This window comes from Microcebus murinus, chromosome 16 (assembly GCF_040939455.1).
Source record: "Microcebus murinus isolate Inina chromosome 16, M.murinus_Inina_mat1.0, whole genome shotgun sequence".
NCBI lineage: Eukaryota > Metazoa > Chordata > Mammalia > Primates > Cheirogaleidae > Microcebus > Microcebus murinus.
In genome coordinates, this window is record NC_134119.1 from 57,400,552 (window position 1) to 57,426,390 (window position 25,839).

Below are 25,839 nucleotides of genomic sequence, written 5' to 3' on the forward strand. Positions count from 1 at the left end.
AGGCAAATTCATAGAAAGTGGAATGGTGCTTACTAGGGAATAGGGGGAGAGGGGCAGGCGAATTATTATTAATATTTTCAGTGGGTAGCGTTTCGGTTTGGGATGCTAGGTTGTAAGATGGTGGCGCCAACTGCACAATGTGAATGTGTTTAATAACACCGAACCATACACTTGAGAATGGTAAATTTTATTCTATATTTCGCCACAGTTACAACCCTCCCTCCCCCACACCCCCTGCAGGGGCTAGGGGACCCCATGCCCCCCCCCGCAAAGGCAGGAGCACTTGGGGGACCCCCAGGGAGTTCTCCAGCCACAGCCCCTCGGCGGAGGGTGTGTGCGCATTTAAGAGCTGTGCAACCATCGCCACGATCCAGTTTTGGGGCATGTCCGTCACCCTACTCTCCTCTACAATAGCGAGGATGTGAGCCTAGCGCGTTATAGGCCGGCAACACGTTGTACCCGTAATTATTACACTCGTCGGTGCCCCGTCAGTACATCGTTCTCTCTCCCAGGACGCAGCCCAGGCCTCGCGCTGCCGCGCCTGCACAGATTGCGGGCGCAGCGGCCGATCCCCACGGCCCCGCCCCACCGGCCCAACCCCTGCGATCGGGGAATCGGCGCTCTCCCCGACGCCCTGGCAGCGACAGGGGGCGTGGCTCCGGGCTGGATTGGTGACGCCTGGGCGCGGCGGGCGCCTGCGCAGTGCCGGGGGCCGTGCGCGCGCCGAGGGCTGGGGGCGAGCCCGCGGGGCGACGGCGGCCGCTCGACCCCGCACGGCCGCGCCATGGCGGACGAGGAGCTGGACGCGCTGAGGAAGCAGAGGCTGGCCGAGCTGCAGGCGAAGCACGGGGTGAGCGCGCCCGGGCCCGGGCCCGTCCCCTGTGGGCCCCGCCTTCGCCCGGGCGGCCTCGTGGCCCGGACCCGGCCCGGCCTGACCGCGGCCCTTCCCCGCCGCGAGGGGCCTGGGCGGCCGGGCGGGGGGCGCCGACCTCGCGCGGGGCCTGGCGGGGCGTCTGCGGGCGGCGGGGCGCCCGTCCGGGGCGGAAGCTCGGCGCGCCGCTCCGCGCCCTCGGCGTTGGCCGCCGGCCGCGGCGGGGCGGAACCCGGCCGCGCTGGGGTTCGGTTGTGCCGGGCCGAGGACGGGCGGTGCTGGCCGGTCCGCTGCGCCCCGCGGCGGGGGCAGGTGCGCGCTCGGCCCGGCGGGCGGGCGGGGGACGCCGGGCCCCGGAGTCACCTGCGGCCCTGATGCCGGGGCCCGCTTCGTTTCCCAGACGTTATTTGTGCCCGCGAAGCGCGGTTTTGTGGCGCAGGGGTCCCCCGCCTGCCACGGGGAGGGGGCTTGTAAAATGACATGTTCTGCGAGACTGTGGCTTCAGAAGCTCGCGGAGACGTTGCGGCAGGTGGAGACCACCCCGCTGACTTCTGTGAGGTGTGGCTTTCAATTATTCGGTAGGTGGTGTCTGCCACTGCGGGGAGACTGTCAGGTCTGAGGCACAAAATAGAGTGGTTCCTTTTTTTTTCCCCCCCTCCTGTGAAATTAACTCTGTTAAAAGGTTACATTGTGTTTTTTGTTTGTTTTTTTTTTTTTCAGGATCCTGGCGATGCAGCTCAACAGGAAGCCAAGCACAGGTATGGGCCAGAAAGCTGAACTTTTTGAAGGGTGGTTTCACCCAGTGGAATTTTTTTTTTTTTTTTTTTTTAGTTAAAGTTTTTCTGGGCATGGTGATTTGTCCATAAATTGCCACCAGGGTGCCTTTGTTATTAATATGTTAGTTAAATAAATACACACGGGGGGGGGGGGCACGAAATAACCTGTATTTCAGTTACTGGTTGGTTGTGTGCTGAACTGTGATTACCTTAAAATGAGCATCATCATAGAAATACTTCATAGGGATACTGCAGGGATTAGATGAGTGCAGTGCCTCACACTTAGTAAGTGCTCAATAAATATTGGCTTCTACTATTCTGTTATTTTATCCCAGCGTGTGGCAGAGTACCTCACATAGTTGCAGATATTCATTCAATGGCAGGCTTATTGAATTTCGGATTACCCCTTTATGCTATACCATTTTTTAAATTGTAGTAACATATATATATATAATTTTCCATCTTGACCATTTTTAAACGTACTGTTGTTCACTGTATTCATATTGTTGTGCAACAGCTCTCTAGAATTTTTTCATTTTGCAAAACTGAAATCCTGTACCTATTGAACAATTCCCCATTTCCTCCTCTCATGCTACCTTTTTGTTGTTTTTTTAATAGAGAGGGTCTTACTCTTTCTTTTGCCCAGGCTGGGATGCAGTGGTGCAGTCACAGCTCACTGCAGCCTCAAACTCCTGGGCTCAGGGAATCCTCCTGCCTTAGCCTTCTCAGTATCTAGGACTACAGGTGTGCACCACCATACTCAGCTAATTTTTGATTTTTTTGTAGAGCCGGGGTCTCACTGTGTTGCCCAGGCTGGTCTCAAACTCCTGGCCTCAAACAATCCTCTCGCTTTGGCCTCCCAAAGTGTTGGGATTACAGGCATGAGCCACCATGCCCAGCCTCCTTATGCTACCTTCTAACACCTTCATTCCTTCAGCAAATATTTATTGAGCATCTGCTCTGGTTCTACAGAAATAGGCAAGGCAGAGAAGGTTCAGAAGATGGTAAGCACCTAGGGTAGTGATGTGAAGAAAGTAAAGCTACGTAAATTTCATTGATTCTAAGATGTGCCATTTTTTCATATTTTAGTATATCTGAAATTGGGATGCATTTTGTAATGGATCACTCTTACCCTGGATTCTTCCAGACAGGATTTACTTTTGTTTCTGCTATCCCTTGAGTACAATTCTAATCCAAGAACACTTAAAATTACATTCTCTGCTTGAAGTTTCCCCCTTCCTCCTCCCTGGTAGTGTGAATTCAGACAGCAACCCTGCAAGACTAAAGCTTGACGTTCACATTCTCAGAGGAATTTTTTTCTTTTACCTTCCAGTCAGGGCCAGATGCATACACGCTTCTTGGCTTTGCTGTTTTTTCTGCACAGTGGGTTTATTTCTTTTTACCTGGTACTGAGGATGTTGTTCTTTGATACCCCAGTTAGAGTGGCAGTCTCTTATTAGACTTCTTATCTAGGGTGTTTTTCATTCCTAGAGATACATAAGACTATACAGATACATAGACTATAGATATAGATACATAAGACTACAGAGATACATAAGACTATGGAGACTATAGAGATACATAAGACTATGGTACATATTACAATTAATGACATCTTACATTCAGTGAAATATGTAGTTTTTTTGGCAGGGTTGAAGTATTCAGGTGCTTTAAGAAAATGGCCTATGGAAGTAAGCTTTAAGCTATGTTCCACGAACCCTGGGGCTGAGCATAGGGGCAAACAGCAGGTACAACCACCCAGCTCCCCCTCTGATTCAGCCAGAACATCTCTGCTCTTGTTTGTTTTGTGTATTGGGTTCCTTGAAGGATTTCATTTGAAAAAAACAAAACTTCTGCCACTTAAAAAAAAGTTTATAGGACCACTGTCCTATAAATATGAATCAGTTTCTACTTAGGTGGGTTGGAAAGAAGCAAGGAAAGTTGCAAAGTTTTAATTTCACTCTCCCCTCCCACCCAAAAAATAGAACGGAGAGTCTTGAGACAAAGTATCTGGTTCTAGCTCAGCCATGGTACCTGTGTCCCCTTAACGTAGCCTCCATGGTCTTAGCTTCTTCATGAAGGAAATTATACCACGTCAGTCACTTGGTCCTTCCTATTGCCTGAAATCCCACTACTAAATTCTAGCACCGCTCACACAATAAGTATTTTAAAATGTTGGTAATGGTGGTTGAACTAAAACTCCACCCTGACTTATGAAACTAAATAAAGCTTACCGTCCAGTCTGGTAGGCTTATACCAACATAAAGCTGGCTCCTTAAGGACATAAGAGGACTCTTCTATTTTAATGTAGCTGCTGCTGCTATCTGCATAGCGCAGTCTGTATACCACAGGCTTCTATCTTGAGAAACGTAACTGAATGGGTTACATTTTTGTATGTTTCACAGGAATGTTGACAGCTTAGTTCTAATTTTGCTTGACCTATGTTTTTGTTTTAGGGAAGCAGAAATGAGAAACAGTATCTTGGCCCAAGTTCTGGATCAGTCAGCACGGGCCAGGTGTAAGCATCTTTGATTTCCTTTCTTTCCATAAAATTGGCTTGAGTTAGTTGAATGTGGATATATACGTGAAGTCATTGCTGTCTCTAGATTAAATATTTAGCCAAAAAACATCTGAGGTTTATAAATAGTGTAAAGTTTATAAACCTAGAGAACTGTACTTTAATCACTATTAAAAGTACTAGCTCACTTCTCTCTTACCAAGGAGATGTTCTCCAAGTGCAATGAGGTAAAATCTATAGTAAACAACTTAGTCAATCACAAAATGTTGTGGTAGTTGACACGGGTGATGGGGAGTTAGGGATATAGCGTATGTATTCTTGGTTTTAGTGTATTTATGGGGTTTCATAAAAACCAAAAAGAGAACCATGCAGAAAGAAAAAATGAGCCAATGAAATTGAACTAGTATCTTCCGTATATAACTCAAAGTGCCCACTTTTGAGTTTAGAAGAGGCAGCCATAGATGGATCACCACTATGTATGTACAATAAATAAATTGCTTTTCAAGAGGGCAGTCATGTATCTTAAAAACCAGGAAAGCATGGGGCTTAGAAGCTGAGGGCCCAAGTTTAATATTGGCTCTACCACTACCTGTGTGTGTCCTTGACTAAGATTGGCATGGCTGAACTTTAGTTTTCTAATTTTTAACAATACCATCCTCTTTCACTGGTTGAGAGAAACACATAAGCTTGTGAAGTGCCTTGGAAATGTCACTGCATAGTTCTAAGGTATAATATTTACAAGTGGTATTTAGTTTTGACACTTTTTTGCTTATGTATTTTTTCTTTTTAGTAAGTAACTTAGCACTTGTAAAGCCTGAAAAAACTAAAGCAGTAGAGAATTACCTTATACAGATGGCAAGATATGGACAACTAAGTGGGAAGGTAAGCTTGGCCTGTATTGAGGGAACTTTACCTACTGTTACCTACTTTATCAAAACACGGCTTGAAGAGGTCAATTTCATCTTCATCTGATTATGGAATTCTTGACTCTGTCTATGAAGAAATTTTTAAAGGAGAAAATAGTTGTGCCTGCTATAAAAGTTAATTGCCTTCTCTCTTTCCTGACATTGCTATGGAACCTTATTGGTTTCTGTCTGACCCAGTGAATTAAGAGTCAGCTAGCTTAAATTGCTCCTGTGCTGTAAACAAGGTTTGTCAATAATACCAACTAAAATACTACCAATGTAGACAGAAATTAGGCTTGTTTTACAAACGAGAAGGTGCTAAAATCCCTAAGTTATTATGTATGTGGCCATAATGCCTTGAGGGGTATATTCTGGCAGGCCTGACATTTAAGAGCCAGGCTTTGACTCATGCCTGTTAATCCCAGCTTTGGGAGGCCAAGGCAGGAGGATCACTTGAGACCAAGAGTTTGAGACCAGCCTGGGCAACATGGTGAGGCCCATCTCTACAAAAAATTTTTTTTATAAGCCAGACATGGTGATGAGCACCTGAAGTCCTAAGTGCTTGGGAGGCTAAGGTGAGAGGATCGCTTGAACCCAGGAGTTAGAGGTTGCAGTGAGCCTATGATCGTGTTACTGCACTTCAGCCTGAGTGACAGAAAGAGACTTCATGTCTTAAAAAAAAAAAATTTAGACAAAGCCCTCTGCTGCTACTGCAACCCATCCAGATCAGTCCTCTCCCCTAAACCACTCACATAAAGAACCACTCATGTGTAGGAGAGACAACCAGTTGATGTTTCTGAGTGTGAGTTACCTCCTTCAGGGTGGTGGTTAAGCTTTGCAACAGCAGAAGTGGAGTGTCTGTATCCCTGACGCTTAACACAGTGGTGTGTGTTGTTAACATTGTGTGCTAGTTCCCCCACACCCAAAATGACTGTAAAATGATTCAATCTGCTGAAGTAAATTCTTTGTCTAAAAAGTACTGTGTTTTGTTTTGTTTTTTTTTTTCTGGTTATCCTAGGTGTCAGAACAAGGTTTAATAGAAATCCTTGAAAAAGTAAGCCAACAAACAGAAAAGAAAACAACAGTTAAAGTAAGTGTTCCTGAATGCACATGGCAACAAAAAGATCAATACTTTAAATGTCAGGTGTTGAATATATATCTACCTTATCAAAACAGCCTTTAGCCCATAGACATTTTCTTTTTGTAAAGTTGAAGTTTGGGGAGAAAGGCCGAATATGTTGAGAGGGATCTAATTTTTAAGGTTCTTGCCCTCCTACTCTTTTAGATCACTAAGTTGTTTTAAATATACACAAAAATATCTTGCTAAAATAGGAAGAAATTTTTCTTCCTTGAAAGTCTGAGTTATGCTTTATTAAAAATGTTAACTCATTTAATTTCCCCCCCAGTTTAACAGAAGAAAAGTAATGGACTCTGATGAAGAGGATGATTATTGAACTAAAAATGTTTAGAGACTAGAACTTAATGGAACAATTCTAGGACAGAAGTTAAGATTTGTTTAAATGTTTACTTTGTTTATTGTCTATATGCCTTTTAAAAGAAAATAAACTTGTTACGCAAAATAAAACAATTTGGGCGAGTTGTTTTAGTACCATAGCCAAGATCTGACCAGAAGATCTGCATTTTTAATTTTTTCCCTCCTACCAAAAGCTTGTAAACATGTAGCAGCACTTTGCATTTGTGACATGAGTACTAGGTAGGGAAAATGTCCTTAGCAGAAACAGCTGTTCTAGCACTCTTCAGTAAGAAGACAGTAGTAGCAGCCAGTGGGAATTGTGGGAATTAAAATCCATATATTAAACTCAATCAGGGTTAACAACTGAGCACATCCTAAATTTCCAAGACATGGTATCTAAAAGCAGGTAAACTGTTTCTCTTCCTGCAGGTAGTACTTTCATTTAATGTAAGAAAAGTCTGAGCTTTGATTTCAAAGGTGTTGAGATTATTAAATTATCTAACAAATATCTCCCCATCGAAAAAAACTAGAGCAACAGTGCCATTGGAAAAAAATGACCAGAATAATTAGGACATATTGGTAGTGATACTTCAAAACATGATTGTAAGAGAAATTACTTCTGGCCAGGCGTGGTGGCTTACGCCTGTAATCCTAGCTCTCTGGGAGGCCGAGGTGGGACGATCGCTCAAGATCAGGAGTTGGAAACCAGCCCGAGCAAGAGCAAGACCCTGTCTCTACTAAAAATAGAAATTAATTGGCCAATTAAAAATATATAGGAAAAATTAGCCAGGCATGGTGGCACATGCCTGTAGCCCCAGATACTCAGGAGGCTGAGGCAGGAGGATTGCTTGAGCCCAGGAGTTTGAGGTTGCTGTGAGTTAGGCAGATGCCACGGCACTCTGTCTAGTCCAGGGAACAGAGTGAGACTCTGTCTCAAAAAAAAAAAGAAAGAAATTACTTCTGACTAAAGTCCAGTTGGGACAGTTCAGTAGGTAAATGTTTTGGTAGAAATGTTCTGGGTTCTTCACTGATAAAGTTGCAGGTGACTTAAAGCAAATGTTATCTTTATATTGTGTTTTACTTCCACTAAGTTATGAAACCTTCACTCGTACACATTTTTTTTTAAAGAGACAAAGTCTCTTTTTAAAGAGACTTTGTCTCACTATGTTGACACTAAGAGACAAAGTCTCACTATGTTGCCCAGGCTTGCCTCAAACTCCTGGGCACAAGTGATTCTCCCACCTCAGCTCCCAAGTAGCTGGGACTATAGCCCTGTGCCACAATGTCCAGTGCTTAAATTTAAATCCTAAACCTAACTATCAACTAAGCTGTTTGTTGTAACCTTTTAAATGAGTCCTGTGAGACCCAGCTCAGGAGTAAGATCATAACATTTAGTAGGATGGATAGGATTAGTAGCAGAAAAGTGATGGGAAATATAGTTACAAATCCGCCTCTGCTCTAGCCAGCATACTGCTGATGCAAGTTGAAACTATATTAGATTTATAACCATGGCCAGTGAAGAAAGTCAGTGTTGGGGTAAGTGTCTAACATTCTGAATAAATGAATGAGTAGAACACCATTAAGAACATCAAAATGTTTTTAAAGGAACAGAATAATTATAGTCAAAATAAAATTTAGAGGCCGGGCGCGGTGGCTCAAGCCTGTAATCCTAGCTCTCTGGGAGGCCGAGGCGGGCGGATTGCTCAAGGTCAGGAGTTCGAAACCAGCCTGAGCAAGAGCGAGACCCCGTCTCTACTATAAATAGAAAGAAATTAATTGGCCAACTAATATATATATATATAAAATTAGCCGGGCGTGGTGGCGCTTGCCTGTAGTCCCAGCTACTCGGGAGGCTGAGGCAGAAGGATTGCTTGAGCCCAGGAGTTTGAGGTTGCTGTGAGCTAGGCTGACGCCACGGCACTCACTCTAGCCTGTGCAACAAAGCGAGACTCTGTCTCAAAAAAAAAAAAAATAAAATAAAATAAAATTTAGAGATTTTAGGGGAAAAAATCCCAATTACAGGAAAATTTTGCTTTTGGCCTCATTAAAAAATCTGAGGGGACATTGGACAATTCTCAGTAAATTTTGTTACATGCTTTCTCTTGCAGAATAACACTGTCCCAATGGCAACTACTGATAAGAATGTGTTTAAAGATTGTCAAACTCTTGTCTTCCAAAGACAGTTTAGAATGAAAAATGGTTCTGTATACAAGGATAGGGGAATACACTTGAGTCAGGTGGCAGAGTGGTTATTCTAAACTTTCTAACGTAAATCAGTGAATTGACACTACTTTGATTCAAAACTTTTCACAAAATGGGAATTCAGGCATTACCAATTTCTAAATTGTCAGTTCACGTTGTTTTTCAAGTAGGGAAAAGGTTATTTATAATCGAGGTAATCCCTTAAGATGGCTGGTACTGATTACCAGACTAGCTCTTGAGGAAACTTCCCCAACTGATAGTCCCATTGACAGTACTTGTATCTCCAGATGAAGGACACGCCAAGCTTGAAACTGCTGGTTGGATGCCACTGCCCAGCCGGGCCTTGACCCTAGCCCCTAACATCTCTAGCAAATTAAACTCCTTATTTTTCTGAACCTATCTTATTTGAGAGTTCTACCATCTAGGGCAATTGTTGGAATTAAACAGGAGTATATATGAAAGCATTTCCAAAATTATATTGTAGCACTCAAAATATTAGGTGGTATCAAACGTACATATTTATATCTTGAGAATACCTGTGCTGATAAACTGTATAGGATATAGCTTCTTAATTATGATGATAAAGAAGTACAGCAACTTAAGTCAGTAAAGCTATTTTGTTTAAAAGTGGAGAAAAGGGGGGAAAATAAACCAGAACAAAGAAATCGGCAAAGCAACAGTGCTTATTTCCACTTGGGCTAGAAAACTATTCATTTTATTCTGATTTTTAAAATAAAATGTTTGTGGGACTGAGCACTGTGCCTACTAGACGAAGTCAGCCCTGGTTAGGCAGACGGATGATGATCTGAACGATCAAGTTTGCGAGTTCAGTCACACACCTATAACTGAGAAAACGTATGTCCATCCGGTGGGGCCGCTGCTCCACACACACAGCCTGTGTTTATAGTAGACAGGCTGAGAAACACGTACCTCCACAGCAAAACAAAAAAGCATGACACGCTCAAGAATCAAGGTTTACTGTTTCTTTTCCATCATTTGGCACAAATCCAAGGCACATTAGAAAATTAGAAATCATAAATTACTTTGTAGAAAAATAATTGATCCCTTCCTTCTGTACATACACAGTTATTTCCAAGAACATGCACAAAACCATTTCCCTATTACAAAGTTATCTGCAAATGTACTCAGGACAAATTCATGTTTGCAGCTCTAGACCAGTAACATAAAAAAATAACAGTATAATTTATAGAAATTTATAAAAAGGAATAAATGGCAATGAGTTCTAACTCAAAGTAATTTTGACCTGGTTTGTGCTGTAAGTTTCGAATCTGAATCAAAAGACTAAGAAAAGATGTGCCAAATCTACTCTAGTCCAGTAACCATCCGTCATTAGGGGAGGTTCTTAATGTCACAAAGGGATATTTCTAGAAACACTGCTACAAATGCAAATGTAGTAACCAAATATCTGTACTTAATTTGTTAGAAGGAAAATTATACCCAACTTTTCCATGTGTATGGTATAGAACAGGTCTAGTATGTCCTTTGACTAAAATGAACATCAAAATGGCATTGAGGCATCTTTTGGTTCGAGTGTTGCTTTGCAAAGAAACATTGTCCAGGTTCATTCAGAGCTGACACTTCTGCCTGACCTCCACAATACCATGAAACCTAACTAGCTTCTCTTCACCTTATCCCAGAGGGAGGAATTCTTTTAGCTTGTGGTTTGCTGATTTATACACGTGGCAGAGGTTTAGCACCTTTCAGTAGGAGGAGGTCAGAATCTGGTGGTAAAACCTGTGTCTGTGGCCAAGGAACACTAATACTCAGAAAACAACACCTTGGACTTAAGGATCTGGACACTAGGAATTTTGTCCATTCCTTTCCAAGTGTATTCACTAGCTTTGAAGAGGAGAGAGATCATAAGTTTTTTGTTGCATTCCTTGCCTCAGCCACAGATAAGCTTTCGGGAACTTTCTGCTAAAGACTTTTCTTTTCTCAAGCTAATTATTTGAAAGTACATTTAGTTCTAAGATGTATTCATGCTCAGCATCTTCTTGCATATGTACTTCCTGGCAGCAAGTGTAACAATTCCTTATTACTGTTAAGACTGGGAAAGACTAGCCTCTTGGGCGGTGGTCAGGTTGCCGGCAGTCTCTCGGCCCTTGGACACAGCCGCATCCTCCACCGTGTGTCTGCGGAGCATTCGCCTGCGTCCTGGTTTCAGTCCAGGCCTCTCGGGCCGATCACTGTTTCCTTTGTCAGCAGTACGAGATCTGCTCTGGTCTGGCGTGTTACTCTGTTTCAGTGCCCCTGGCTAAAGAAAAAGTACATTTCAAACAGTTTACATCCGTACTCTGAACAACCACCTCGACAACAGCAACTACGTTGAGCGCTTATCCTGTCAGACAAAGAGCTCAGTACTTTACAATTTCAATTCTCACATCCTTGTGGATGATATGTGCATACTACATGGGTCAGACATAAAGGAAACACTTTATAGGTTTTCTCATATAATCTTTATAATGCCAGGGAGTGCCTACTATTGTTATCCCCCATTTTATTTATACCTGAGGAAACAGGATCAGCAAAGTTAAGCGATCTGCCTAAAGTCCCACAGCTAGCAAGGGGAAAGCTGAGCACTTGATTGAACTCAGGCAGATTTCAAAGTCTGTGGGTTTCCCAACAAGCAGCAAGGTCTACTAGCAAAGCTATGGAAGATTAAATATGAAACCAAGATTAGTCACATTAACAAAAATCATTTTAATTCTCTAAAATGATTTGGAATTTTTGTGTATTTGTTCCAAGTCTATGCCATGTACACTATATAAATTCCTTCTCATCAGCAATAAAAGTCATGTTTCCAAGAAAAGTCACTGTTCTAGTAACATAGATTGTAAATCAGGCTTTATTTTTAAATAATTGAGTGATTAAAAATGCAGTAGGGGCCAGGCGCGGTGGCTCACGCCTGTAATCCTAGCTCTCTGGGAGGCCGAGGCGGGCGGATTGCTCGAGGTCAGGAGTTCGAAACTAGCCTGAGCAAGAGCGAGACCCCGTCTCTACTATAAATAGAAAGAAATTAATTGGCCAACTAATATATATACAAAAAATTAGCCGGGCATGGTGGTGCATGCCTGTAGTCCCAGCTACTTGGGAGGCTGAGGCAGGAGGATCGCTTGAGCCCAGGAGTTTGAGGTTGCTGTGAGCTAGGCTGACGCCACGGCACTCACTCTAGCCTGGGCAACAAAGCGAGACTCTGTCTCAAAAAAAAAAAAAAAAAAAAAAAATGCAGTAGGATGATGGCCACATCAAGAATTGTCTATATAACGATTTTATACCATATTTAGAAACATTGTGTACCCACCTTTGGTCATTCTCTACCTTACTTTAATGATTGAAACCATACAGAAATTTGACATATTTCACCTACTAAGCACACTGAACTACGGCTTTCCAAGCATGCAACTAGTTTCCACTTTGCCGTCACTTTCCTTTCTCTGCTCAGAAATGTATTTTTATTATTATTATTATTTTGAGACAGAGTCTCACTTTGTTGCCCAGCCTAGAACGAGTGCCGTGGCATCAGCCTAGCTCACAGCAACCTCAAACTTCTGGGCTCAAGCGATCCTGCTGCCTCAGCCTCTCGAGTAGCTGGGACTACAGGCATGCGCCACCATGCCTGGCTAGTTTTTTGTATATATATATTTTAGTTGGGCAATTAATTTCTTTCTATTTTTAGTAGAGACGGGGTCTTGCTCAGGCTGGTTTGGAACTCCTGACCTCAAGCAATCCGCCCGCCTCAGCCTCCCAGAGTGCTAGGATTACAGGCGTGAGCCACCACGCCCGGCCAGAAATGTATTTTTAAGTACAACAATCGATGAAGTCCATACTCTTGACTGTCCCACTAAAGAGTTCCAGTTTTAACTATTGCTAACTGTCACAGAGAAGGCAATAATGAAATTAAGATGGCTATCAAGGAGAAATGTGTTTGCCATGGATTACTTCTGAAAAGGCCAGGCTTTAAAAAATACGATTACATGCAGGTGTTTAATAACTTACCTCATGCACAGAACCTTCAGTAAGATTAGGGACACTTCTATCTCTTGCCATAAACTCCCTTGAAGTCTTTCCTCTGAAACTCAAAATAAACTAAATATTAACTGGGAATGAACCAAAATAAATATCTGGGATACTGGCATGAAACACTCTGGCCACAAGGAGGCAGCATTTGATGACATCAATGCAGATTTGTCCCTAACCAGTTAAAGCTAAACAACCTGCTTCAGTTATAAGTAAAGTGTAGGGTCAAAAGCACAGAAATCAACTCGAATTTTATACTCACTTAAACTGACCACCTGAGTTGACAAAGTAAAACTGTCTTGTAAAAGGTTCATCTGGCAGATCATACATTTTTGAGTTCCCTGTAGATAAAAGGATAAACATCTGAAAACTACAAAAATAGTTTAAAAATTGTTTTAAAATTACAGCACAGATGTAGTTTTTCAATTGTGTCAGTTCCCCAAAACTTAGAAAATTAAGCACTGAATTTGCTTAAAGAAACATAGCGTATAGCTATTTATTACAGGTTGAGTATCCCTAATCCAAATATGTGGAATCCAAAATGCTCCAGAATCTGAAAGTTTCTGATCTCTTTGACGTGATGCTCACAGGAAATCTCACTGGAGCATTTCTGATTTCCTGATTCGGGGTGCTCAGCTGATAAATATAATACAAATATTCCAACATCTGAAAAAGTCCAAAATCCGAAAGATCTCTTGTCCCAAGGGTTTCAGATAAGGGACACTCAACCTATACTGTGTGAATCCCCACAAAACAGAAAGATCAATCCTCAATACAGGCCAGGCGCGGTGGCTCACGCCTATAATCCTAGCACTCTGGGAGGCCGAGGCGGGCGGATTGCTCCAGGTCAGGAGTTTGAAACCAGCCTGAGCAAGAGCAAGACTCCGTCTCTACTATAAATAGAAATTAATTGGCCAACTAATATATAGAGAAAAAATCAGCCGGGCATGGTGGCACATGCCTCTAGTCCCAGCCACTCGGGAGGCTGAGGCAGGAGGATCGCTTGAGCCCAGGAATTGGAGGCTGCTGTGAGCTAGGCTGACGCCACAGTATTCACTCTAGCCTGGGTAACAAAGCGAGATTCTGTCTCAAAAAAAAAGAAAAAAAATCTTCAATACATTGATATTCCCCAGCTACAGCCAATTATGTGAGACAGTCACAGGATTATCTAGATGTGTGAGTGGGTTTATTCACATTATTGCATTGCAATATCAATTTCTTTTTTAAAAAAAATTGAACTCCTAAACCTTTAAAAAAGAAGAAAATACTTCAGTCTCACTGTGTTTGCTACCATCAACATCTGTACACCTGCAAATTAAAAAACAAACATCTTTTAAGGTAGCATTTGCCCTTGATGTCCGGGAAATGCTCAGAAGAACACCTGTGTTTGGAACACGAAGCATGAAAGAAACCACCAGAGCTTGCTCCTCCTCTCTCCAGTTCCTAAGTGGAGGCCTGAACCTTCAAGGTAATGTTGACAGCTTCTATCTTATTTCCTTAGGAAACAGCATTACCATCAACCAGAAAACCAGTATCAAAAAAAAAGTTTACCCCTAATCTGATAAATTAGGATGTCACATATATTTCTTTGGTGCCTGTATTCCCCCCAGTCATGATTATATTTTACATTTATAATTACATGAAAACCAACAACTGCCCGTGAATTGCTAAATGAACCCAAGCTCAGAGTCAAAAAAAAAAAAAAAGAATGTGAGTTCTTACATTTTTTCCTGATCTTAACAGTAACGCAGTCCTTGTGGTCTGTTCCGGCAACATCATCTAATGAGGCAACACAGCTCGGTACTACCTGAAGTAATTCCATTATCTTTGAATTCTGCAATTTGAAAGGGAAAAGGTAACAGTAATAGTTTTTATTCTTTCTCAGCAGGTTATTACTTGTTGTCAATCTGAATGTCAATATTGGTGTGGCTACACCAACTACCGACGCAACTCTGAGGTCACAAAGCCTGGTGGTGAAGGCAGCCTGTCTGCCGTGGGCACGCAACCACTCTTTGTAGTTGGGTTGGCAATAGGATCGGTTACTGTAGGGTTGTCACCAGGTTATCGAGGGCTCACCACATAGCAAGTTCTCAAAAAAACACATTTATCATCATCATTTGAGATAGTACTAAACTGAAAGTTTATCATGTTTCAATTCTGCCGCTGAAAATTAAAAATTAATATAATAAAGCTGGCTGGGCGCGGTGGCTCATGCCTGTAATCCTAGCACTCTGGGAGGCCGAGGCAGGAGGATTGCTTGAGGTAAGGAGTTCAAGACCAGCCTGAGCAAGAGTGAGACCCTGTCTCTACTAAAAATAGAAAATTAGCCAGACAACTAAAAATATATATAAAAAATTAGCCGGGCATGGTGGTGCATGCCTGTAGTCCCAGCTACTCAGGAGGCAGGAGGATTGCATAAGCCCAGGACGAGTCTGAGGCTGCTGTGAGCTAGGCTGACGTCATGGCACCCTAGCCTGGGCAACAGGGTGAGACTCTGTCTCAAAATAAATAAATAATAAAGCTATGAGTAGAGTGGATTTATGGTGATTTTAACACTTCAGTTGTGTAATTCAACAACCTGCTAGCTATCTCTCCTGAGTAGACAACTAGATAAAGATTCAGCATGAAAACAGGAACAAAAAAGAGGTATTTTAGCCCCGGGGGGGGGATTTTTCACCCCAATTCTCCGTAGCGAATATCCACAGCACTGGACAAGTGGTAAACTGGTGGTCACTGTCCTTACAGAACTCAAGGAGTTTGAAATCCACAAACTGCACACACTTTCTACATCGTGCCGCTCAGGCAACGCAGGGCCTCCACACTGCAGGGCTGCTGACGCCACAACGACGTCTGGCCTTGCTCCTCGCCCTGGGCACCCGCCTGCACGCCAGTGTGCCAGACAGGGAGGGAGCACCTCCTCTCACGCCTCTGAAAGCCACCTGTGCAGGAACCATCCCCGGCAAGGCAGGTCTGCAGCCACCCTGGCAGACTTCCGGCTCACACCTCAGCCCAGCACAGCGATGCAAGGTCTGGCGGCTGCTAGTTCAGATCCACTCCAGACACGAGGAATCCAGAGAGATCCGTGAGGGAGCCCGGGGCTCCCTGGGCTCCGAGGCTGTCCCCACTTACCTGCTCGGCGCAGTCCACGGCCGTGCGCTGCCTCTTGTTGAGCAGGTGCACCGACGCCCCGTGAAGCAGCAGCAGCTCCACCACGAAGACGTGCTTGCCCACCACAGCCTCGTGCAGGGCCGTGTTGCCCTTGTCGTTGGAGGCGTTGATGGAGGCCCCGTGCTGCAAGGCGAGCGGCACTGTCAGGAGTGCCGGGACGCCAGCGCGGAGCCCCGGTGCTGTGCGCACGGTGCTCGCCGTGGCACACATGCTGTAGGCCTGAATCTCTCAAAACGTTGGAGGGTAAAAGTCGTGTTGAGAAGAAAGATTTGTGGGCAAAGATGTTCACTGCAGCACTTATCATGGCAGAAAAAAACAGAAGCCACTTAAATGTATGGAGCAGGAGCAGTTTAAAAAAAAAACAGTGTGGCACCTCCATGGTTGTGCAACCATTAAAACTTACGGTTTTAATAAACGATTTTCTGCATCAAATGAAAAACAGCAAGATAGAAAACAACTGATCAAAACTATACACATCTTAGGCCGGGCGCGGTGGCTCACGCCTGTAATCCTAGCACTCTGGGAGGCCAAGGCGGGAGGATCGCTGGAGGTCAGGAGTTTGAAACCAGCCTGAGCAAGAGCGAGACCCTGTCTCTACTATAAATAGAAAGAAATTAATTGGCCAACTAACATATATATATATATATATATATATATATATATATATATAGAAAAAATTAGCCGGGCATGGTGGCGCATGGCTGTAGTCCCAGCTACTTAGGAGGCTGAGGCAGGAGGATCGCTTGAGCCCAGGAGTTTGAGGTTGCTGTGAGCTAGGCTGACGCCACGGCACTCACCTAGCCTGGGCAACAAAGAAAGCGAGACTCTGTCTCAAAAAAAAAAAAAAACTATACACATTTTTTAAAAGTCCACCACAATGAGTTGCCTTTGAGTTAGGGATGGGTTGGTTTTTCCCTGCTGCTTTAAATCCTCCTCCCTAGTCAATTCGTATAACCTTTATCAAGAGGGAAAACGGCAGCAGTGACACAAAAGGCCACTCAGTCCGTGCTCAGGTAACAGCCCAGCATACCCACTAAGCGAGGTGAGGTCCCACACCTCAGCACAGGTGGCGAACTGGTCCCTGTCGCCGCATCCTGGCTGCAGGACAGACGCTGAGGCACCAACCCACTCCATCCGGGAACCCCGTGTGGAAACGTGGGTGCCAAGCTCTTCTCCCCAGAGGCCTGTGACTGACGGGTGGACCAGCTCACGGCACAGGGGGAGAGGCCCTTTCCGTCTCCAGTGCCAGGGGTCTCACTGGGCAAAGGTGGCACAGTAACTAGAGCAGGTGTGACTGCCGGCAGGGCTATGAAGGACCCTCACCTGGAGCAACAGAGCTGCGACTTCATGATGGCCACCGGAGCAGGCGTAAATGAGGGGCGTGTTTCCACTTACATCCTTCTTATTGGGTTTTGCATTACAGTCTAGCAGGTACTTCACCACCTAGTCCAGAGAAGAAAAATTTTCGGCCTTGTACTTTGCAGGGAGAAATCCTCTAATTTGATATTCTTCAGACTTTTCTCTAAGCCCATTGAGAAGACTCTTTAGTCGCATGTCACCTGTCTGACCCTCAGGAGGAAGGAGACCAGCTGAAGAGGGGAGGAGTTAACATTTGCCCAGGGTCTACCTCTGTGCCAGGTGCGTGCTAGACACTCATGTGTTCATCTACTCTTTATACCTATGCTATGGAGAGTTGGAATCATTACCCAATTTCATAGATTACGAAACCAACACCTGAAGCACTGTACCAGGCATTTAGGAGAGAGCCGGAAGACCCGGAATATGCTTACAGTAGAACTGGTAGAGGAAAATGGAAAAATATGCACATAAATCATTTTCTAAAAGAAAAACAGGATTTTTTTTTTTTTTTTTTTTACACTTATATACTCTAAGGAAGAAAAACAGGATTTTTAAAAAGTTAATTATTCCAGAATTCTCTCTGGAACCCCTTCTATAGGGCCATGACCACATTTTATAAAGCACTAAAGTGTATTTAGCACAGACTGAGGGCTTTGGGAAACGTCCAGGTGGCAAGATGACCAGTAAGTACCCACGCACAAGAGACAGCTCCTGCGGGGGTCAGAACCGGAACAGCCTCTGTAGCAACCAGATGTGAATGGCCGGGGGTGCAGGCTGAGGAGGAGCTGGCTCCACCCCCAAGGAGCACCGGAGTTCACGTTCCAGGGCTGAGTGGTCCTGCCGAGTGCCCTGCAGAACCTGTGGGCTGGGAGGAAGGCAGTGGCCCCTGGGCCAGCCACCAAACCCTTGCCCTTCTGCATCATTCCCACCAGGCGAGGCTCTAGCCAAAGGCAGGCCCCTGCTACACTGCCCAAGAGATGGAACCTGTACCTGAAAGTGGCCCTGCTGGCAGGCCAGGTGGAGGGGGACGGCTCGGTTTGCATTCCTGGCACCTGTGTCGGCACCATGCTTCAACAGGAGAGGGATGAGGTCCGCCCGGCCATGCAGGGCGGCCACATGCAGTGGGGAGGAGCCGTCCTGGTTGGTCACATTCACACCAAGCCCATTGGCAGGAACATTTGCCAGCTTCTGTTGAGTTCAAAAGATGGAAACAAAGTTGTTAGTATTCAAGAAATCAGGCCGAAGAAACTTAAGCCATCTGCCCCCGACATCTCCCATGTAAAATTTGGGATTATAGTAGGATTCAGATTCTCAACTGCCCACAGGTGAATTAAGGTATGACAGACCAAAAGATTAACTTCTGTTTATAATAAATGAAGTCCCCTAAAATGATGCCCTGTTTCGGCAGGCAGTCCAATGGGGAAAGCAAAGTCTGTAAGTGGTGCTGGAGCAGTTGGATATCTACGTACAGAAACACTGCACATCAACCTGCATTCCACACCTGACACAAACATTATGCATCCCAGCCTTGAATTTAAAAGCTACACCTGTAAAACTTCTTGAAGGTAACATGGAAGAAAATCTTTGCAACACTGAGATAAACAAAGATTTCTTAGATAAAACAAAAAAGAAAAACCATAAAAAAGTTTCATAAACTGGGCTTAATAATAATTTTAAATGTTTGCTCTTTGGAAGACACAATTAAGATGCAATGGCAAATCATAGAATGGGAAAAAAATGTTTGCAATACATATATCTCAAAGGACTTTTACCAACAAGAATTTTAAAATTTTTTAATTTAATTTTTTTAAAAAAATCTCTTACAACTCATAAGACAATCCAACTTTTAAAAAAACAGGCAAAAGATGTGAACAGACCCTTCGCAAAAGCAGATAGGTGAATGGTCAATGAGCCATAAAAAGATGTTTCTCCCCATCAGTTACCGGGGAAATACAAATCAGAGTCAGGAATGACAAAACCAAAGGGTCAGAAAACAGATCGTGATCTCCAGGAGACCAGCAGATGACAAGGGAAGACCACAAGGGGAGGAGAGTATTTCTGGGTGATGGAACATTCTGCATCTTCATTGCTGTGGTGATTACAAGACTACGCCCTCATTTATCACACCTCACAAAACCACGCTGCTATCTCCATACTTCACCTTCATTTTTACCAAGAAACGTCCTCACTATTCACAGTAGGTTTTAAGTCAGCCATGCTAATATAAGAATAATTAATCAAAAGGGCAAACAAAACTGATTTGTAGCCTATGTAACTAAAAACAAACATTAAATCATGATGTTGAATCACACATTTGGATGGTGGAATTATATGAATCATACACTGAATTGATATGTCAGTGTTTATGTGGCTGAGCAAGGATTAAAGCAGTGATTACCTGATTCACTTTGATGGTTAAAAATGCTCTCTCTTAAAAACCGGTGCTAAAATGCTAAATTAAAGGCTGAATTTTACTCTACGTACAGTATACCTCAGAAATCAAAAACAAATGAAAAAGTAGGAAAACAGAAACACACATACTCTGGAATACCCCTGCATACTTATCAGAATGGCTACAGCTAAAAAGTCAAAACACCAAATGTTGACAAGGACAGGTAGCAACTAGAACTCTCATACACTGCCGACGGGATTGTAAAATGCTATAACCACTTTGGGAAATTGGTGGTTTCGTGTAAAGGTAAACATATGCTTACTGTATGACCCAGCAATTATACTCCTAGGTATTTACCCAGGAACTCATATATCCACACAGAGACTTATACAAAAATGTTCACAACAGCTTTATTCGCAAAGCCAAAAACAGGTAATTATTCAAACGCCCATCAGCATGTGAATGGATAAACAAACTGGTACATCCACTCAACAAAATACTACCCAGGCCGGGCGCGGTGGCTCACGCCTGTAATCCTAGCACTTTGGGAGGCCAAGGCGGGCGGATTGCTCAAGGTCAGGAGTTCGAAACCAGCCTGAGCGAGACCCCGTCTCTACCAAAAATAGAAAGAAATTAATTGACCAACTAAAAATATATATACAAAAAAAAAATTAGCCGGGCATGGTGGCGCATGCCTGTAGTCCCAGCTACTCGGGAGGCTGAGGCAGAAGGATCGCTGAGCCCCGGAGATTGAGGTTGCTGTGAGCCAGGCTGACGCCACGGCACTCACTCTAGCCTGGGCAACAAAGTGAGACTCTGTCTCAAAAAAAAAAAAAAAAAAAAACTACCCAGCAATAAAAAGAAATGAAGTCCTAATACAACATTTTAATGGATCTTAAAAATATCCTGAGTGAAAGAAACCAGACACAGAACAGTATATATTAATACTTCATGATTCCACATTACATAAAACTCTAAAAAGTGCAAATCTATAACAACGAAAAGCAGGTCAGTGGGTGTCTGGGATGCCTAAATCTCACCTCGTACAAAAATTTACTCAGATTGGATTATGGATTTAATACAAGATATAAAATTATAACTTAAAAACAAAAAACACAGGAAAAAGTTTGCAATCCAGAGCTAAGCAAACAGTTCTCTGACTTGGCACCAAAAGCACAATCCATTAAAGGAAATATTGATACACCAGACATCTAAATTAAAAACTTTTACTCTAAAAGCCCACATGAAGAGGTCATAGACAAACTACAGACCGAAAGAAAATATATGCAAACTGCATATCTGATAAATATCCACAGATCTAGAATTATATAAAGAACTCTCAAAACTCAACAGTAAAACAAAAAACAAATTAGAAAATGGGCAAAAGAAGTGAATAAACATCTTGCCGAAGGGCGTATTCAGATGACAAATGAGCACATGAAAAGACATGCATCATCAACAGCCTTCAGAGAAACACAAATTGAAACAGACACCTATCAGAGTGGCTAAAATAAAAAATAATGAAAACACCAAATGCTGGTGAGGATGTGGAGAAATTGGACCACTCATACACTGCTGGTGAGAATGTAAAATGATACAGCCTACTCTGGAAAAGACTATAATCCCTTATAAAACTACCCATGGAATTCCCATACAATTACCATATGACTCAGCAATTGCACACTTGTGCATCTGTCCTCTCTTAGAAACATGAAAACAGAAGTTCTTACAAAAACCTGTACTCAGATGTTCACAGCAGTTTAATTGTACTATCCCCAAACCAGAAACAACTCACATGTCCTTCCATTGTTGAGTGGTGTATACATACCATGGTGTATAAATGCCATGGAATACTACCCAACGACAAAGGAATAAATGTTAATTATATGTAATAACCTGGAATCATGCTGAGTAAACAAACACAGGCAATCTCAAAAGGGTATATACTGTAATCTTAGCACACTGGGAGGCCAAAGCAGGAGGATCCCTTGACCTCAGGAGTTCAAGACCAGCCAGAGCAAGAACAAGACCCCATTTCTACTAAAAATAGAAAAATTAGCTGGGAATCATGGCACATGCCAGTAGTTCCAGCTACTTGGGAGGCTGAGGCAGGAGGATCGCTTGAGCCCAGGAGTTTGAGGTTGCAGTGAGCCATGATGATACCACAGCACTCTACCCTGGACAACAGAGCAAGACTCTGTCTCAAAAAAAAAAAAAAAAAAAAAAAAGGTTATATACTGTGTGACTACATTTATGTAATATTTTAAAATGACAAAATTATAGAATTACAGGAACGAAGAACAGATTAGTGGTTGCCAGGTTAGGGATGGGGTGGGGTGGCAGGGAGAGGGGTGGGTGGTTACCAAAGGGCAGCTTTAGTGCTGCTTCTTGTGGTGAGAGAAGTGCTCTTTATCCCCAATGTGGTGGTGGACACACAAACCCAGACATGGTACTAAACATACACACACATACACATACATACATACAACTGAGTACAAGTAAAACTGGGGAAATTTGAATTAAGATCCATGGATCGTACCCATGTCCTGTATCCTGGCTGTGATTCTGTACTCTGGTTGTGCAGGGTGTTATCGCTGGGAGAAACCATCCTCCCCCAGTGGAAGGGGACAAGGGAACCCACAAAGGGTGAACCAACACGAGCCAAGGCAGCAACAGAGCCTGCGTGCAGCCTCCCCAGGGGGGCTCTGGCCACATGGACTGTCTATAAACTGCTGCCAAGTGACTCAAGGGCCCCCAGAGCCGCTGAAACGCTGATCACGGGGCACGTCCCGCTCATGCGCCCCCCAGTCCAGGAAGCTGGCAGCCCAGGCCAGATGCTGCTCGAGTGCCAGCCTGTCTCCACCCTGGTTAATCAGTCCCCACCGTAGCTCAGGGGATACCTAGTCATAGCCACTCGGCACAGAAATGAGAAGCAGAGAACTTTCCTAAGGGGAAAAAGAATTGCCCGCCCCCGCCCCGCCCCGCCAACAGAAGCAGGGCCAAACCTTTTGAGCTGGGGCACATCGGGGGCACTGGCACAAGGGGTGACAGAATTCGAGGTCCGCTGCACTGACGGTATCCTCCACTTCGTCCAGGTCCTCCTCCGTCCACTCCAAGAGGTAACGCACCTGGTGGTGGAAAGTAGGAGAAACTGGAGCTCAAAACCCATCCTCGGCTCCTCTACCAGCCGCAGCATCTTCTACACAACTAACTGTTCCCAACGAGGGGCCGCGCTTCCCGCCTGTGCCACCAGGCGGGTCCCTACACGCCTGCCGCTCCCTCGGGAGGCTCCAGGGTCACCTGTGCTTACGCTCCCGCTCCCGTTCTGCAGCTACGTTACAGAGTCTTTTCTTCTACCCTAAGAAGGGCAGATTGGCGCGGCCTCGGTGACGGCTTTGAAGCCCTGGTCCGAGGGCGCTCGGGGAGCACCTCCGCCCACGTATCTAATTGTCCCCGGTCATCAGCCCGACAGGCAGCGCCAGACACCTCCTCTCTCACTCTGAGAAGTCAACAACCTGTTCAGGCGCACACAGCTCGTAAGTGGTGTTCAGACTGAAACTCGGCCTCCCCGGCTCCTCGCCAATATTCTGTTCTTTCCACTAGCGCGCACCAGTGCCCAGGGGACAGAGGTTCGTTTTTCTAAAGAGACAGGGACCCGCTCCGTTGCCTGGGCTGGAGGCAGCGGCTGTTCACAGTGCACTGCGGCCGTTGAACCCTGGCCTCAGGGAATCCTCCTGCCCCAGGCTCCCAACAACAGTGTTGAAAAGACCCCCATGGCCGGGCGCGGCGGCTCATGCCTGTAATTCTAGCACTCTGGGAGGCGGAGGCAGGCGGATTGCTCGAGGTCAGGAGTTCGAAACCAGCTTGAGCAAGAGCAAGACCCCGTCTCTACTATAAATAGAAACAAATTAATTGGCCAACTAATGTATATAGAAAAAATTAGCCAGGCATGGTGGCGCATGCCTGTAGTCCCAGCTACTCTGGAGGCTGAGGCAGGAGGATCGCTTGAGCCCAGGAGTTGGAGGTTGCTGTGAGCGAGACTGACGCCACGGCACTCACTCTAGCCTGGGCAACAAAGTGAGACGCTGTCTCAAAAAAAAAAAAAAAAAAAAAGACCCCCAAACAGGTCAAATCTATGTTCCAATAAAGACTAGTTTCTAGGATAGCAAATGTGAGAAAAGAAAACAACGACAGTACGTTTCTAGGCCTGCTTCTAAGCACCGAAAAGTCGGGATATGCCTGCAAGGAGGGGCGAAGGGCTCCAGGAAGACCCCTCGGCTCCATCCTCTCCCCCTTCAGGCCCCTCCCAGACCCCAGCACAGACCCTCCTGGGGTGGAAACACCAAAGGCTTCTGCTCGGGGTCCTCACCCGACAGACCACCGCGGGCAGACCCCGCAGTTCCTCTAGGTGGGAAGAGGGGACTGAGGCGGGGTGGGGACTGCCGAGCAGGTAGGCTCAGATGGGGCCCAGGAGGCTGCGTAGATTCGTTCGGATGGTGGCCCAGGCAGGGCATGGGGCAGTCTGTCTCTGCCCGCCCCACTCGGCCCCTGCCCACGCACGGCAGGAGGAAGGGCAGGCGAGTCGTGACACGGAGCGGTCTACGCTGCGTCTCCACGGGCTGTGCGTGGGCCCACACCACAGCGCTGGGGTACCCCGAGACGGCCTCCTTTGCTTCCTCCAAAGCGTGCTGGTCCTCCCGGGGCAGGTCTCAGGAGAGGAGGGCTGTGGGTCGGACGTGTGAGCCCCCGAACCTCCTGTTGAAATCTGATCCCCAGTGTTGGGCTGGTGGGGCCCCGTGGGCGGTGTGGATTCCTGGCGCATGGCGGGGACCACCCTCACTGCAGCGGCCCTGGCTCTGTCAGTTCCCGTGAGAGCCGGTTGTTAGAAGGAGCCTGACACGCGCCCCTGCCCCGTGCCTCCTCTCCAGCCGGGCGATCCTGATCCCTGCACACGCTGGTGCCGCTTCGCCTGCCCACGGGAGCGGAGGCAGGTGCGGCGCCCGGCGGAGGCAGGTATTCCTGTCTAGCAGCACAGCCAGACTGGGACACGGCGCAACCCGACGTCAGCCAGACACAGACGCCCCTGTCCCCTGTCCCGCTCAGAACCGCGTGCCGTTCTGATGGACGAACGGCGGCCTCTGGGCAAAGGCTAACACGCTGATGACGGCGTCCGGACCCTTAATGTCCCACAGGCCGGCCGTTATGATCAGACCCAGCCACTCGTGCTCCACCTCCAACGTGACGGTGGAGCACTTTAGAGACACACGTCACTGTAAGGCTCTCTGGTGACACGACTCAGTCAGAGCGGCTACCTTGGTGAGCGCCTAATGTACTGCTCCTTTCACAGGGGAAGACACATTCCTTTCAGGGACCGAAGACAAACCAGGGAAAGCGCGCACGGGAACCTAGCGACGGCCGCTCCGCCGTCCACCGATCCCACTGTCGGAGGTGCCCTGCCACCCAACGGTGGCTTCCTTCGAGCCACGGTAACCTCTCCGGGTGCCGGTCCAGGGAGCCCACACCATCTCCTGACGCCCTGCAGCCCCAGACCTCAGCCTCCTGGCCCAGGCGTCACAGCGTCCACAGCTCCTACAGAGCCTCACCAACAACGCCTCTGGGCTCTGCCCTCGCCACCGCCGCCACCGTCTCTCCCCGAGACCCCGCGCTCTCTTAAAACCAGGCCCAGGCTTTGCTCTGAGCCCCCGCTCGCGCCCTGGACGCGGTCTGGTCTCCTTGCGAACATCTCGCCGGCTCCTGGAATGTGAGCGTGCAAAAGGCGGGGGCGCTGCACCGCGTGCCCTTATGCCAATCCGCCTCATCACTTGTCCGGAGAACGCAAGGGCACCGTTGCCAAATCCTCATCAATATACACCGCCTTCTATGCGGGGCCGAATGGAGGAGCCCCACGGCTTGAAAATGGACTGGAGACGAGAGACACAGGTGGGTGGCTGTTCTACAAACTCACCATTTCTAGATCTCCGTCAGCAACCGCTCTTAAAAGTTTTTCTACCTTAATAAAGGGAGAAAGAATGTTAGAAAAGTCATTTTAATAATAAGGTAATGATAGAAATAACACAGACATTCTAAAAGCTAGTAGCAGCTGGGCGCGGTGGCTCACGCCTGTAATCCTAGCTCT

The 25,839-nt window shown here is 45.7% G+C and overlaps 2 protein-coding genes across 5 annotated transcripts in view; one reads left to right on the top strand and one right to left on the bottom strand.

The window, feature by feature from the left end:
* Positions 1 to 667: 667 nt before the first annotated feature.
* Positions 668 to 6,658, top strand: PDCD5 (programmed cell death 5). The gene is made up of 6 exons (XM_012775180.2): positions 668 to 850; positions 1,592 to 1,629; positions 4,104 to 4,165; positions 4,956 to 5,047; positions 6,089 to 6,160; positions 6,477 to 6,658. The coding sequence occupies exons 1-6, from the start codon at positions 785 to 787 to the stop codon at positions 6,522 to 6,524; spliced, it is 378 nt and encodes a 125-aa protein (XP_012630634.1). The 5' UTR covers positions 668 to 784; the 3' UTR covers positions 6,525 to 6,658.
* A 3,049-nt stretch (positions 6,659 to 9,707) lies between these two features.
* The window catches only part of ANKRD27 (ankyrin repeat domain 27), a 45,567-nt gene continuing 29,435 nt past the window's right edge, over positions 9,708 to 25,839 (bottom strand). For 2 of the 4 annotated variants that reach the window (XM_075992970.1, XM_075992971.1), the window contains exons 21-29: positions 25,669 to 25,713; positions 22,709 to 22,831; positions 18,302 to 18,499; positions 17,276 to 17,395; positions 15,914 to 16,075; positions 14,507 to 14,618; positions 13,047 to 13,125; positions 12,764 to 12,842; positions 9,708 to 11,021 (exon numbers count right to left, since the gene is read on the bottom strand). In XM_075992970.1, coding sequence (XP_075849085.1) covers positions 10,809 to 11,021; positions 12,764 to 12,842; positions 13,047 to 13,125; positions 14,507 to 14,618; positions 15,914 to 16,075; positions 17,276 to 17,395; positions 18,302 to 18,499; positions 22,709 to 22,831; positions 25,669 to 25,713 — 1,131 coding nt within the window. In that variant the 3' untranslated portion in view covers positions 9,708 to 10,808. The remainder of the gene's footprint in view (positions 11,022 to 12,763; positions 12,843 to 13,046; positions 13,126 to 14,506; positions 14,619 to 15,913; positions 16,076 to 17,275; positions 17,396 to 18,301; positions 18,500 to 22,708; positions 22,832 to 25,668; positions 25,714 to 25,839) is intronic. The other 2 variants (XM_075992972.1, XM_075992973.1) reach the window with 2 other exon arrangements.

Excerpts from the sequence above, each read along its gene's own strand:
- PDCD5 (XM_012775180.2), top strand. The coding sequence starts at position 785 with ATGGCGGACGAGGAGCTGGACGCGCTGAGGAAGCAGAGGCTGGCCGAG. Across the intron at positions 5,048-6,088 it reads ATGGACAACTAAGTGGGAAG|GTGTCAGAACAAGGTTTAAT; the intron begins GTAAGCTTGGCC and ends TGGTTATCCTAG. Across the intron at positions 6,161-6,476 it reads AAAAGAAAACAACAGTTAAA|TTTAACAGAAGAAAAGTAAT; the intron begins GTAAGTGTTCCT and ends TTTCCCCCCCAG.